The 14,364-nt window shown below is 34.3% G+C and overlaps 2 protein-coding genes across 3 annotated transcripts; both read left to right on the top strand.

Annotated features, from left to right (window-relative positions):
* The first annotated feature begins 5,437 nt into the window (after positions 1-5,437).
* LOC139897061 (rac-like GTP-binding protein RAC2) lies at positions 5,438-9,923 on the top strand. 2 transcript variants are annotated; one of them, XM_071879706.1, is made up of 8 exons: positions 5,438-5,536; positions 5,612-5,699; positions 6,630-6,739; positions 6,829-6,892; positions 7,002-7,066; positions 7,871-7,936; positions 8,037-8,112; positions 9,913-9,923. In XM_071879706.1, the coding sequence occupies exons 1-8, from the start codon at positions 5,438-5,440 to the stop codon at positions 9,921-9,923; spliced, it is 579 nt and encodes a 192-aa protein (XP_071735807.1). The 2 variants fall into 2 exon arrangements, with proteins under 2 accessions (XP_071735807.1, XP_071735806.1); XM_071879705.1 differs by lacking the exon at positions 9,913-9,923 and having other exon boundaries at positions 8,037-8,198.
* A 977-nt stretch (positions 9,924-10,900) lies between these two features.
* On the top strand, positions 10,901-13,432 carry LOC139900668 (uncharacterized). The gene is made up of 8 exons (XM_071883430.1): positions 10,901-11,050; positions 11,235-11,508; positions 11,601-11,697; positions 12,183-12,315; positions 12,422-12,618; positions 12,757-13,051; positions 13,122-13,175; positions 13,256-13,432. Exons 1-8 carry the CDS (start codon positions 10,901-10,903, stop codon positions 13,430-13,432), a joined length of 1,377 nt encoding a protein of 458 aa, XP_071739531.1.
* Positions 13,433-14,364: the final 932 nt, after the last annotated feature.

The following is a 14,364-nucleotide window of genomic DNA, read 5'->3' as shown; positions in this document are numbered from 1 at the left end:
AATAAATCGCGGGTGAGGATTTAGTGGTTAAAGGTGACTCCTTGAGAAGAATTGCCCAGAGGAGTTGGAAGACTACGTGGCGATTTCGCGTATTTTAGGTGATTGATATAGACTTCGGATGGTGTGTGTATTACATGGCTCAGAATACGTGCAAGTGTGGTTTTAGTTAGTGGATTAACCTTCGGGTTAATGAGTAAGGTGTAGGTTCAGATTAGTTAAGTGACTAGGATCACGAGGACGTGATCGAATCTAAGTGGGGGAGAGCTGTAACACCCCGTTTTCCCCGTGTATGATATATAGGTGTATCGTGTATGTATGACTAGTGTATGAAGGGTTTGAGACATGTTCGTGTGTTAAAGTTCATGTATGCGAGAAATGATCAGACCACGTTTTGGGTCGCGGCGCGACAGAAGGAGCCGCGGCGCGGCGTTTAACTAGTTTCAAGATCAGATGGCTTGTAAAACGAACCCCAGACCTAGTGTATTGTCGCGGCGCGAGAAAAGGAGGCCGCGGCGCGGCGATGCTGCTGAGCTGGTTCCGGATATCGCAATTTAAAAGGAAATATGAGGGCATTTTGGTCATTTCACGTGTGTGCCAGATTGGGATCTTAAATCCCATCCACTCATTTCATTTCTTTCATTTCTTTTTCCTTTTCTTTCCCATTTTTCCTCTCAAACTTCAAAACCCCATTGGATTCAAAGGGATTTTTGGAAAGGAAGATTCATGATTCGATCGAAAGCGTAAGAGGCAACTTTGTTCTCCTCGTTCTTAGCTAAAAGGTGATACTAGCGGTAAGCTCTAACTCTGAATTTCATTTTCGTGTTAATCATTCAAATTTAGGGCTTTTGATTGTATGTTCATAAATGGAACCCCACTAGTTGTTAATGGAAGATAATAACTAGAATTTGGGTTTATAAGTAATGAAGGCGGGTTTTGGGTTGGAAACCGATTTGGCCATGATTATGACTTGGAATTGGGTTTAATCACTAGGTTTAGTGATTATGGAAGTGTTGGAACCATTTTGGGTGTATTTGGTTGACTAATTTTAAAATGGGTCAAAATTAGGGTTTAAGTGTCATTTTGGGCAAGATAGTTGTTTAACACCTATGATTCGGGTTTAATCGGTATATTAGGACCATTCTTACTTGTGTTAGTGATTATTGGTTAGTTTGGGCGCGGTTTATGCTTGGAAGTGCATTTGGGTCGAAATTGCACTAAGTGTTAGTTGGGTTGGTTTGTAAGTCTACCCTAATTGTGGTTTGTATTGTGTTAATGGAATAGGTACGTTCCATTGACGTGTTGCGGATTTGTTCGGTTGCATTCATCAAGACGACAAGTTGAGTGTTAATATCCTATGTGCATATGTATGTGTAGGATGAGTGCGAGTCGGGTGAAGTGGTTCTCGGTTATAGAGCTCACTTCACATATAGGTGGATTTGATGGACTTGTGAATAGGTCCAATTGGCACGGTTGTGCGTTTTAGTTGACCACCTTTGGCGAGGTGCACACTTTGTGTGTACGTTATCACATGTGCTCGTGATATGGATTATATAACCCCAATGGTGAAGGGTTGATATTGAGTTGTGATGTGGATAACCCCGATGTAGTGGATTTTATAATCCCGTGACCGTGGGTTTTGATATTGGAAAGTGGATCACGTGTGGATGCGGATTCACGATGATGCGTGTAGTTTCGGTCATCTTATTGAGGTAGTGATCTCGTGTGGATACGGACTCACTAAGGCTTGTGTAGTTCGGCCATCCTCGATATGTTGTTGATATTGAAGATAGTAGTCTCGTGTGGATGCGGAATTACTAAGGCTCGTATAGTTCGGTCAATCTTCATTTTGGTAATTGACTTTTGGTATTGGGTTAAGGGGTTAACCTTGGGCGGTTTACGCTTTTGGTATATATATTGTCGTATTGTTGCGATGTAGCTAGCCCTCCGGGTGTAGCTTGATGGCGTTGTTCATATCGTTGTTGGTGAACTTACTTGTTGATATTGTTAGCTTGTTGTATAGAGATTGTATGGTATGCCTAGTTTAGCTTTCCTTTATGCTTGGATGCTCCGGTATGTGCTATTTGATTATTCGTGTGGCGTGTCCATTTTATGCATATATATGTATGTAGTATATTCTCACTCACTAAGCATTAGCTTACCCTCTCGTTGTTTATATTTTTATAGATTTACATGGAGGCGGTGGCTCGGGTAAGTATGGGAACTAGTGGACTTGCGTAGTTTGCTTAGAAGACGTGCTTTTGGACTTATTAGGATTGGGTAGCGTATTTTCAATCACCATGCTCGGTTTTATTGGAAATTAAAATAGTCGGGTCGTGTTTACCCGTTCGGATATTTAAACTAACGTAATAAATGTTTTAAAAGTTTATTGAACTTATTAATTGTGTTCAAGATGTTTTGGAAACATAATTGGGACCTAAATATCAATGTATTGAAGAAAAATTTTTACGGGCCGGTTTAAATACGGGTTGGGTCGTTACATGAGATAAAAGAAAACGATCAATTTTACTAAGCTTGTTATCCGGTTTGTTATGCCACGTGAATTGGAGGCCGCCAAGAGGCATATCAAAAAGGGCGTTCTGGTCTGTGAACTCATTAAAAACCCTCGCGTCAAGAGGGCAAAAAACAGACCCGCATCTTTCATCACTAGAACGCACCGAGTTCCAATCGCCCATAAGAACATACTCACCCGGATGAGCTTCCATAAATGAAGAGAGCTTATTCTAAACTTCAACTTTATCAGCCAAGTCTTGGGGAGCATACACATTGATCATAAAAACCAATATGTTCTCCCGAACCCAGGTGCCCTTAACAATGACAAAGTTAAAATCACACCAAATCTCGTTTCTAATGAACATACTCGGATTCTTAGGCATCCTCGATTCTTGAATTGCAAGAAACTGAACATCAAACGAAACACATAAATCTTTAACCCATTTTCTTTTTTCGAACATCAACGATCCACACGTATTGATTGACAATATCTTCATTTAAATTCAAAGTTATCGAGCCCCCGATTCAAACAATTCTTGTTACCTTTCAAATTCAAACCAAGTAATTCGCCAATACCAAATATGTCGTCACTATGCTCGATTGAAGAATTAATCAATGGCTCGTGCTTAATGGCTACCAGTGGGGTATGACAAATGACCCGTGAACTCGGTACCTGATTAACAGAATGAATAACGTGACCATGGGAAAAAACAGGAGGATGGGACTTACTTGTGCTATAACCCGAATGTTAGTAATAGCTTTCCATTAAGGAGAGGGTATGTTTAGCCCCTAAACATATGTAATTTACACTTATTATTTACGTAAAATGCAGTATGCACATAATGCAACATTGCACATTTAAGCTGTTATTCTGTTTTGGAAGTGATTTATACACAATTAAATTTTATCCACACACAATAAAACATGTTTCATAATGTTGTATTGTACAACACTTTAAGTATGTTTGATTGTGTATAAATAAAAGATGGTTGGCTAAATATGATCCTTCTCCCTTCTAAATGCGCTAACACATCTAATGTCACACCATACAAATACTAGTAGTAAATGAAAGTTTAAAACTAGGATAGAGAATTGTGGTTGAAGAATTCGTAAAGGGTAATAATAGAGTTTCGGTTACTAAGCAATGATATCTTTGTTAATAGTCATCATTAGCTTTTAATTTCTAAAGCCCAACTAACAGCACCACCCATCTCTTTAGTCGTCTTCCTTAAGTTACACAAACTTCCTTGTCAATCATCATAAACATGGACAAAATCTACCTGGCCCGTTGGTTACGTTAATAACTTAATATACATATATTAAATTAAATTTATAGTATTAGATTCTACTATTTAATTCTATACACATTTGTAGCTTATGAAAAAGTAAGTGAAAATATCATATATGGTAATGCAAGACATTAAAATTAAAATCTCAAATTATTACTCTTGGTATTTATTCACTAATTACAAATTTCAACTATAGAAAATTTGAAAACTCTCTAAGTTATTATTATTATTTTTTTTGAAAGGCACCAGTCGGCATCGAATACTCCCATTTGCCACGCACGCATGCACTTTCGGGAGGAAACTCGAATCGCATTGCAGGAATTGGATCCTTAAACCACCTTGAGGAGCACGCAGACCGAGTTTGAATCCTGAATGGATCCGGGAGAAAACCCCATGAGGTCAATCTGGAGCTCCACATTTCAGGTAGATTGATTAATAGGATGGGCCGAGCGAGGCTTGAACCCATGACCTAACCCTCGTCCAAACACACAAGGTGTTGGGGATATCGTTGAAGCGAAGCTTCATTGGTCTCTGTAAGTTATTATGTATTATTGTATACGATTATTACATGAAACTCGAAACATTATACAAAACCCTAACCGATCTAAGCTCATAATACATATTGGGCTAGCTCATATACTATAGTCTAATACTCCCCCGTAATTGTAGCGATAAGTAAAACTGACACTCAAACTGGAATGTAAATACATACATACATTACAAGTATTAAAAACATCATAACGCGATAAGTATGTTGAAATAACTAGAAAACCATGTAGGTTATTATATGTTATTGATCAACTATATATATATATCAATTACATATTACGTGAAACCCTAGACAATATATAAAACTGTAACAAACTTAAGCCCATAATACATATTGGGCTATGTCATATACTAACTCTAGTCTAATACCAATCGCATAAAATAAGATAATTTGTATTTGCATTTAAGAAAACTGCGTCTCAGTGGCACATGTTAAGATATATTCAATTAAATCACAATGAGTATATTTATATATTAACATTTACATTTCATAATCATTTATTTAACTTATTTAATTAACCTTTTATAAATAAATGTATTAATTAATTACTTCCCCGTCTCTGATTAAATGTACATCAACAAAAATTCTTCAATTTATGATAGTTTAGTGAAACGTAAGCTTTACCCTTTATTTAATAAACGGTTATAATTAGTTTAATTAACTTTCAAAACAAAGTAAAAAAAAGATGTAGTTAATATTAAAAATTTTGCTGATTTCCATATATACAAAGGATAGGTTGGACTTTAGTGACTTTTTAATATTACTTTAAGTATTAAACATTTACTTTTGTACATATATAAATAGTAATGTGAATTATTTTTTTAAACAACTTAGAATATAAATTTTGATATTTAATAACTTTATGGATTCTTTAAATATGAATAACACACTTAACATAGCAAGTGACCAAAAAAACTAATGATTAATCCATTACTCAAGAAACTTTAAAGCAAATCATATGATAAAATTTAACACGATAGATCCCCACAATTACCTCTTTTTTATTCAAAAACACAAACCACCCTCCTTTTCTTTGCTATAAAAAGATCATAAACCAATTGCTTCTTCAATTCAAAAATTCAGGCAAATGGCTTCTTCAAAATTCATTAAGTGTGTGACCATCGGTGATGGGGCAGTCGGTAAGACGTGCATGCTCATCTCCTACACGAGCAACACCTTTCCAACGGTACATTTTAGTTCGTACGATATCGATCAATTAGAGTGCAACTTCAACTTGATCTAAAACCATTTTTCTTTGTAGGATTATGTTCCAACGGTATTTGACAATTTTAGTGCCAACGTGGTTGTGGGTGATAGAACGGTTAACCTTGGTCTTTGGGATACTGCAGGTATGTACTATAAACACAATGTCATGCACCAGATTTTTTTATATATTTTTATTTAAATCTCTGAATTATATAAATTAATTTAGCGGTATCAAGTTACCTATCTAATTATGAGGTTATAAGTTATTAGAGGTGGAAAACATGTTTATGCTTGTTAAAAAATTTGTGTATTATGTGACTGACTTTCTAATAAAGTTTGAAAGGAGAAGTATTATTTTATTTTCTAAAGTACTCATATTCAAAATGATTTTGTAAATTTCCTTGGAAAAATATAAAAAGGCGAATATTAAAATAATATAAATAACGTTAAATTAAAGAACACTACAAGAAAAATGAGCTTTAATAACGAAATATATTGATCACGAATAACACTAAAATGGTCACTAAATCAAGTTAGTGATCAAAATAGGTTGGTCACTTCTCGTCACTATAGATCCGTCACAAAATATTTTTAGAGACCAAAATACCAAAATTGGTCACTATAGTGACCATTTGTTTGGTCACTAATATCGTTTAGCGACCACTTTTTTAATGGTAACTAAATAGCATTATTAGTGACCAAATATTGAGTCGTCACTAAAAGATCGTCACACATGAACATTTTTCTTGTAGTGATACATGTGTATTTCTGTTATTTCAAATGTTTTGATTGTTTCTATATAAATATATAAATTTTTGTACATGGAACATACCAAATTTGAATTGCCTGTAAATTCATTTTCAAACATCAAAGGCCACCAAAGACAAAATCTGTCTAGTTAGTTTAGTTGGCAATTGTATTTTTTTTGCTCTTCATTGTAACTAATTTTAATTATTTTTATAATATTCGCCGAATAGTTCTTTTAACAAAAATCAAAATAAAAACTTTGTTGACTCCAAAGTTTATAATTCGTTTATTTGTTAATGGCACTAAATTGAAGGAAATGAATACAGGGCAGGAGGATTACAACAGGTTAAGACCTTTAAGCTATAGAGGCGCAGATGTATTTGTGTTGGCTTTCTCTCTTATTAGCAAAGCTAGTTATGAAAACATTGCCAAAAAGGTTGGTTCATCATTTTTTAATTTTAGATCAAATATTAATTTTGTGCATAATAGAAGTACATTGAAATACTTGTTTTTTTATGATTTCAGTGGATATCTGAGCTAAAAAATTACGCCCCAACTGTTCCAATCGTGTTGGTTGGAACTAAGCTAGGTGCGTAAACATGATTTTTTTGCATTATAGCTATACGTACGTAGTGTAAAAAAAAATTTACGCTTAAGCAATTCTACTCACTGTGATTTGTTGTTATTACTGTAACAAGACTTGCGCGATGACAAGCAATATTTGAAAGATCATCCAAACACGGCATCAATCACTACATCTCAAGTAAGTTAAAGTAGTTCATGGCATCGTGCTTATTTGATTCTCCTATATATGTTTGTGGAATAATGCTAAAAAAAACAACAATAATCACTTGCATCAAAATACACTCAAAAGCGTCAAAAAGTAAAACTCAATTACATTTAAAAGTGTCAAAAATTAGTACATAACATTTAAAATCTTTATTGCCGCATTTTTTCACGTATCAAAAGTTTTGACACCTTATTTTTTCATGTTTCTAACTTATATTCACATTTTAAGCGCGAAAAACTCATTCAAAGAGTGTCAAAAACTATAAGCTTATTTGTAAAGACATGTTGTAATTCATACTCGATCTCAATTTATATTCAATAAATAGAGAGATTTCAATCAAAATTATAAATATAAATATATGTAAGTTTAATGGTCAAAGTCCAAGAAATAACATGAAATATAAAAATTGCTCGAAAAGGTACTGTAATATATTTTTTATAATTGCACAAAAAAGGATAATGTGCTATCTAGTTGGCGTTTAAGTTGCCATGACATGGCTATCAGTAGTACAATATTAACTCAATTTCTCACATTTCATAACGTAATCCTTACATTAAATTTAAAAATTAGAATCCTTTGAGAATTTAGTTAATTTACATTACATTTTTCAAACCATTAGTACTATTGAAATATGTATCTATTAAAATCCGAAAAACTTGTTCTAAAATAGATAATGTAAACTGAAACATATAATAATAAATCATTGTTATTGTTGTTGTTATTCAATTCAATTTATAACAAAAATGAAATAAATAAATCATAAATAACTTGGTTCAGGGGGAAGAGCTCAAAAAGACAATAGGTGCATCCGTCTACATAGAGTGTAGTTCCAAGACTCAACAGGTTCGTCTATAAAAATTGTTGTTGACCCAAACCCGGTTTAACCCGGTCTAAATTTAACCCTACCCAAATTTAGGCATAATAACAACTAACTGTTATGCAGAATGTGAAGGCTGTATTTGATGCTGCAATTAGAGTTGTTCTTCAACCATCCAAACTGAAGAAAAAGCGAAAGAAACTACGATTATGTGTCTATCTGTAGAAGACCAATTTCATTTCATCATGTGTTATATAAAACTTGTATTCTATTAATTTCGTGTAACAAAAAAACTTATATATTGTTTTTTTATATTGGTTCCTAGCTTTCACTGATTGGGAATCATCATATTCTACACATGTATACTTGTGCAAGACATCAAATAAGTATTTATAATATAAATATTCTTTTATAAATATCATTGATTCACAAGGTATTATTTTTCATCAAGTTGAAGAATCACTCAATTACCCTAGTTATTCTAGTATTTCATATGCTTTCTTCGTTTCAAAAAATTACCTCAACCATTTTATTTGATGTAAAATAGTTGATTCCTTTATCAGCGTGATTGGTGACGGAGCTGCTACATCTTTTTGGGGTGATATATGGCTTGGCAACATTGAGTTGAAGAACAAATTCAGGAGGCTTGCCCGTCTTGACTTGGATCCAAATGCAATGGTTGTTAAAAATAGGTATGTAAACAGATAATTTGGATATTTCTAGAATCGTGAAACACTTTCCTAATTGAATATTCCGACCCTCCTTGTCTCAGGTTACACGAAATTTCAATTAGGATAGAAATGCAAATCGTTTCCAGACAAGAAGAACGCGATTTAGTGTATAGATTTTTGTTTATATTTCTGTGTGAAATTGAAAAAAAAAAAAAATATGAAAGCAGTTTCCAAACTGATGATATAAAACAGTTTAATCAGCGGTTATTATTTGAATGGTTATGACTGTTGAAAGGAGCGGGAAATACGTTTTCTTTAAACGTTTCATTAAAACGTATCACTCAAAACGCCAGGGGCGCTGCCCCTTGGACCCCGCAAGGGGGCGCAACCCCTTGACCCCCGCCATTACCGTGCGCCAGTATCTAGTTCACTCTTATGGGCGTGCACTCCGCACTCACCGAACCCATGTTAAGTATCACTAGTCAACTCCTGCTTTCTAGTAAATCACAATCAGCTAAAATGATAGTTGAATGACACTAAAATCACCAACAATGGTTAAAGACAGAGTTATTTGGGATGGTACAAAGTGCGAAGGTAGATGGGGCTGGTCACGTGCACCGAAGGGTCGAGCTAAAGGAGAATTCGATGAACTACAGGAGCTGCTAAATACACCCGTTATTCATTCTCACAGGTTGGACTCAGCTCGTGGTGTTGGTCGGCTAGTAGTAACGCGAAATTCACTACTAAATCCCTTTCTGTCTTAATCAGCATGAAGATACTAAGGGTAAACCTTAATCTACAAGAAACTTCTCAAAATAAATGGGTTCCTAAAAAAGTTGAGATCTTTGTTTGGAGAGCCATGAGGAAGCGGTTACTGGTGTTGGTAGAATTGGATAAACGAGGGATTGATCTCCACTCGATTAGGTGTCCTATGTGTGATGAAGACATCGAGTCGGTGGATCACTCTCTTGTCACTTGTAAAGACACATATGTTAGGATTCGAAAATGCATTTTAAATTGTATCGATATGTTGCTAGAGCTATATTGTAAATGTAGTGTGTATTGGCCTATAAATACACACATACCCTCCTTGTTTAGAGTTGATGCTCCTAGACATTGTTCAAGAGAGGTGTGGAATTAGAGTTCATTTTAGCACATTTACTTTCTCTCTCTAGGTTCATCTTCTCCATCTCACTTTCTCACTCTAGAATTGAACCTCAATTGTAATCGAATCATGTGAATTGTATGAATTAACAGCATCCAAGGTGTGGTGTAGAGTGTTTGATTGGTGGGGATTGTGTGGTGTCTCAAGCTTCAATATTGTCGAGCTGCTCAAAGGTAATGTGTTCTAAATAAATTCGGAAGTTGGAAAGAGTATTTTGCAAGCGATGACTTGTATATACTTTAGAAAAATCGTAACCAAAGGGTATTTAAAAATAAGTGTTGGAATGCCCCGGTTGTGTTAAGTGGGATTCAAGTTCTGAGTTTCGAAAATAGATCGCGAAGAGATGTAAAGAAAAATCCATCGACTGGCTTTGTTGGATTCATAACCCTCATAGTCTCTTGTTGTGATATAGTAGTTTAGATAACGTTTGATGCTGTCTTGGCATCTTCACTTTGTTGTAATGTGCTGTGTGTACCCATGTTTCATGGTTCTGTGTATGTAAGCTCTCATTGAGCTGCTACTGTGATGATGTATTATTGTATTATATTAATAAAAGTTGCTTTTCAAAAAAAAAAAAAACAAAATATATATTTATATATATATATATATATATATCTATTAATATAAAAGAGAGTTAATATTAGCACATTTGTCAAAAAAACCGATTAACCAGCTTGTACTGACATCTGGATTTTCCAGGTGTCATATGAAGAAGAATCACGATTCATCCCCAACACTTAATCTCCAACCCTAATTTTAAAATTCCCTAATAATTTATCCAGATGCCATCCATCATCTTATCTCCAACCCTAAACATCTATCATCTTATCTACACCCCTAATTTCTGAACAAAAAAACACCTAGAACCGTCAATTATGGATCAAATACGCTTATCTCAAATTTTAAATTAGAGATAAGTTTAATCAGGTGTTCATCGATTTCAAACCAGCTTTCAATGGGCTCTTCAACTATAAATACTCCGTATATCGGTAATCTTAAGCACCACCATTCAAAGCATTTATCTTTCTTCCTTCTGTACTATCTCAAACCTGTAAGTTATTCTAATTTTTTAATTTTTCAATTAATTTTGGTATTATTTTTAGCTACCAGATAATTGTATACTAAAAATAAATGCTATCTTTTTTCTCAGCAACATGGATTCAGCTATTATCCCAATTCGTGAAATCAAGCCAGAGTTGGTGAATTTCGCTATCCGGGTGAAAGTGATAAGAATGTGGACACAAAAGGGTTACGGCTTTGACAAAGATAAGCTCATCAATGAACTCATTCTTGTCGATGAACAGGTATGTAGTAAACTCAATAAATGTATGTTAATACAATAAAATATTAGGACATGGATGATCGTTAAATGTATATGTTTTGCATACAATAGTAGTAGAACTGAGATATATGAAACTTATTAATAATAAGAAGTCGATGTAAAAGATCTACTCTTAGCTGATTTTAAAAAAAAAAAAAAATATGTAGGGTGACAAGATTGGGTTGACAATCAAAAATAGGCTTAGGCCGAAATTTGTTAAGAAACTAAGCGAAGACGGAAACTATGTCATCAAGAATCTTAGTGTAGCAACTGTTAACAAGCTGTACAAGTCAGCACATTGGAGCCACAACTTTAAACTGTCTTGCACCTTCAACACTACTGTCACGAGAGTGAACGAATGGAATGGACAACCCAACCGTTTTAATTTTGTTGCTTTTACTGATATTAGATCCATGGCTGTGGATTTTGGAGTATCTGTTGGTTAGTACTATATTTATCTATAAATTTGTTAATATAATTAGAGAAGTACATTACATTCTCTAAATAAATGTATCTTCAATTCACATCAATAGATGTCATTGGGAAGCTATCTGGATTTGGGGAAATCACTCCTTATACCAAGGGTGGACAAAACACATACTACATGAAAGGGGACCTTAAAGACATCGAGTATGTTACTATTTCTTAATTCTTAATATTCAATCAACATTATTTTTAACAAAAATGTATCTAACCATTATTAGCTCAATATTGTATACTAACTTCAGTCGCATATTAATAGTGGCACAATTTTACCTTGCACTTTCTGGGCTGAGTTTGCTGATCAGCTAAATGAGTGTATTAACAACAAGGAACCAGGACAGTATATTATTGTCATTATGCAGTGAGGAAAGACAAAAGAATACCTGGGTATTGAACTATATATATCTTTAGTCATGTAAATATTTTTAAATGACAATGTTGTTACATGATGGTTTAAAACAATGTAGGTCAAAACACAGTCTCAACTGACTGGAACAACACACAGGTGTTTTTGAACTCCGATGACCCGATCACTGCTGATTTCAAAAATAGGTTATTACTAATTACTTTTGATAATAATCTTTTTTATTAGTATATTAAAATTAAATTTTTAACCTATTAATAATCCACAGGTTCGTTGCGGTACATGGTGATGAAGTCCCTTTGGACAGATATGCTCCCGCTCTTAATTGCTCAAGCTTGACATCCAAGACATGGCAGTCTGGATGCACTCCAATTGGGCTCGATGAGCTGGACCCAAGTCTGGTACGAATTCAAACACTCAAACCTAACAAACTAATGTAATGAGTAACATTGCCCATCCATCCACCCATATACATATAGATACTGACATGTTTTACATTAATTGAAGAGTGGCAACTATATTGCATTAGCCAAAATCACTGCAATCATACCAGATGATGATTGGTATTATGTTGCCTGTCTCAAGTGTACACGAAAGGTGAAGGCAACAGATGATCTGGACGAGTTGACTTTAGACACCGATGGCATACTTGGTCGTGAATATGAATGCCGTAAATGCGGCCCTAAACCAAAAGTTAACCTCCGGTAACACAATATAATTATCAACTTTTAATCTATTGAATAGCTTTCCTTCATTACTAACATCCCATAGTTGCTAAAATATTTTTGGTTTACGTTTTTTATTAAACTAATAATCTGTTGCATTTTACAAACCTTACTCAGTTTCAAGGTACAGATTCGTGTTACCAATGACACTGGGTCTGCGTCTGTGTGGATCTTTGAAGATGATGTAACCAAGTTCATTAAACCATCAGCTTATGAACTGAAGAAAGCGATAACTCCTGATGAAGAAACTCCCGCGGAACTACAAAAGTTAGTTGGTAAAGAACTTTTGTTCAAAATAGAGGTGGGTGATTATAATTTAAAGAAAAATTATCATGTTTATACCGTGAAGGAGGTATCAAATGATGAAAACCACTTGGCTGAGTATTTGGAGGAGGTGGTGGGGATTGACCAGGTACTTCACTAATTTTTTTTTTATTTTTTAAATTTGCACCACTAACATTAATGATAATGTTGCTTATCAGATGTTGCCCAACAATGATGATTTAGATGCTGACATTGATGATACCTCTGCTACGGTATTTCATAACGTCTTAACCAAAAATCACACCAAATTTTTATTTGTACCTTTACTCACATTAATCCATTGTTTTCGCAGCTGGACAACTCTGTGACAGAAGACAATAACGTACCAGATGCTGGGAATGTGCCTACTGTTGTGACTCCTCCGAAGAAATGCACCAAAATTGCTGTGCAGTCCACCCCTGGGTCTGTCGGATCTTCAACCTCGAAAACCAAGAAGGATTTGCTCAAAAATAAGGCAGTTGAGGATTAAAGTTTCCATGGATTTTTCTAATCTTGACCGTGGTTATCAGTATTCTATTTCATTTTTCAATAAGTTTGGTGCATTTGCATCGTATGTTTTCATCATGTTTTGGATTTTTATTTTGACAATTGTTTATGCTATGATTAGCATAAAGTTTGGTGTTTCCCAGAATATTATGGTTGGTTTGTTTTAATAAAAATTTCCCATGGTCAGGAAGTTCTTTTCATCTATATATTTGCCTATATTGTGTATGTTTTATTTAGATAAATAGTTTATGAATGTATTTAGTATATCACAAGAAATGATCTGACTGATTAAGATAGCCAAATCCTTCTATTAAAAGATGGAGGAACCCATTTTAATAGGTCTGCAATAGTTATAAATCAGATCATTTTACTTGCATACACTACCTTTCACAAAATAAGAAGTACTTGAAACACATAAGTATTTTTGGTACTTTAAATATTTTAATACATCCTTGTGTGTTTACTTCTGCCCCACCTATCATGCAGAAAATATTTAGGCAATACTTCTTTCTGAAAGAGCTTGTGTGTGTTCGAGATAAATAGTTCAATGACATCAAACAGCTGTATATGATCATGGCATGCCTCTAAGCCATGTTGCAAATAGGAGGTAAACACAAATTTGAGATAAGTAATGGGCTTAGAACTCCACATACGTGTGAAGTAAATATGGGTGGGTTAATTTTGGGATATGTAATGGGCCTTTTGTAACGACCCGCACTTTTTCGATCATACTATACTTATAAGATTAATATTTACATAAATTAAACCTTGCCAACATGATAAGCAATCCAAATTGTCGAGACTTATATTTCCGAAAAGAATTTTACACAACGTTTGACCGTCTAGTTTGACCGATGATATCACGAACTATACAATATATGATAATTATACGTTTGTGTATATATATGTATATAT

Source organism: Rutidosis leptorrhynchoides, chromosome 3, assembly GCF_046630445.1.
Source record: "Rutidosis leptorrhynchoides isolate AG116_Rl617_1_P2 chromosome 3, CSIRO_AGI_Rlap_v1, whole genome shotgun sequence".
NCBI classification, from domain to species: domain Eukaryota; kingdom Viridiplantae; phylum Streptophyta; class Magnoliopsida; order Asterales; family Asteraceae; genus Rutidosis; species Rutidosis leptorrhynchoides.
Note: the sequence above shows the minus strand (reverse complement) of the source record. Positions and strands in the feature narration are given on the sequence as shown.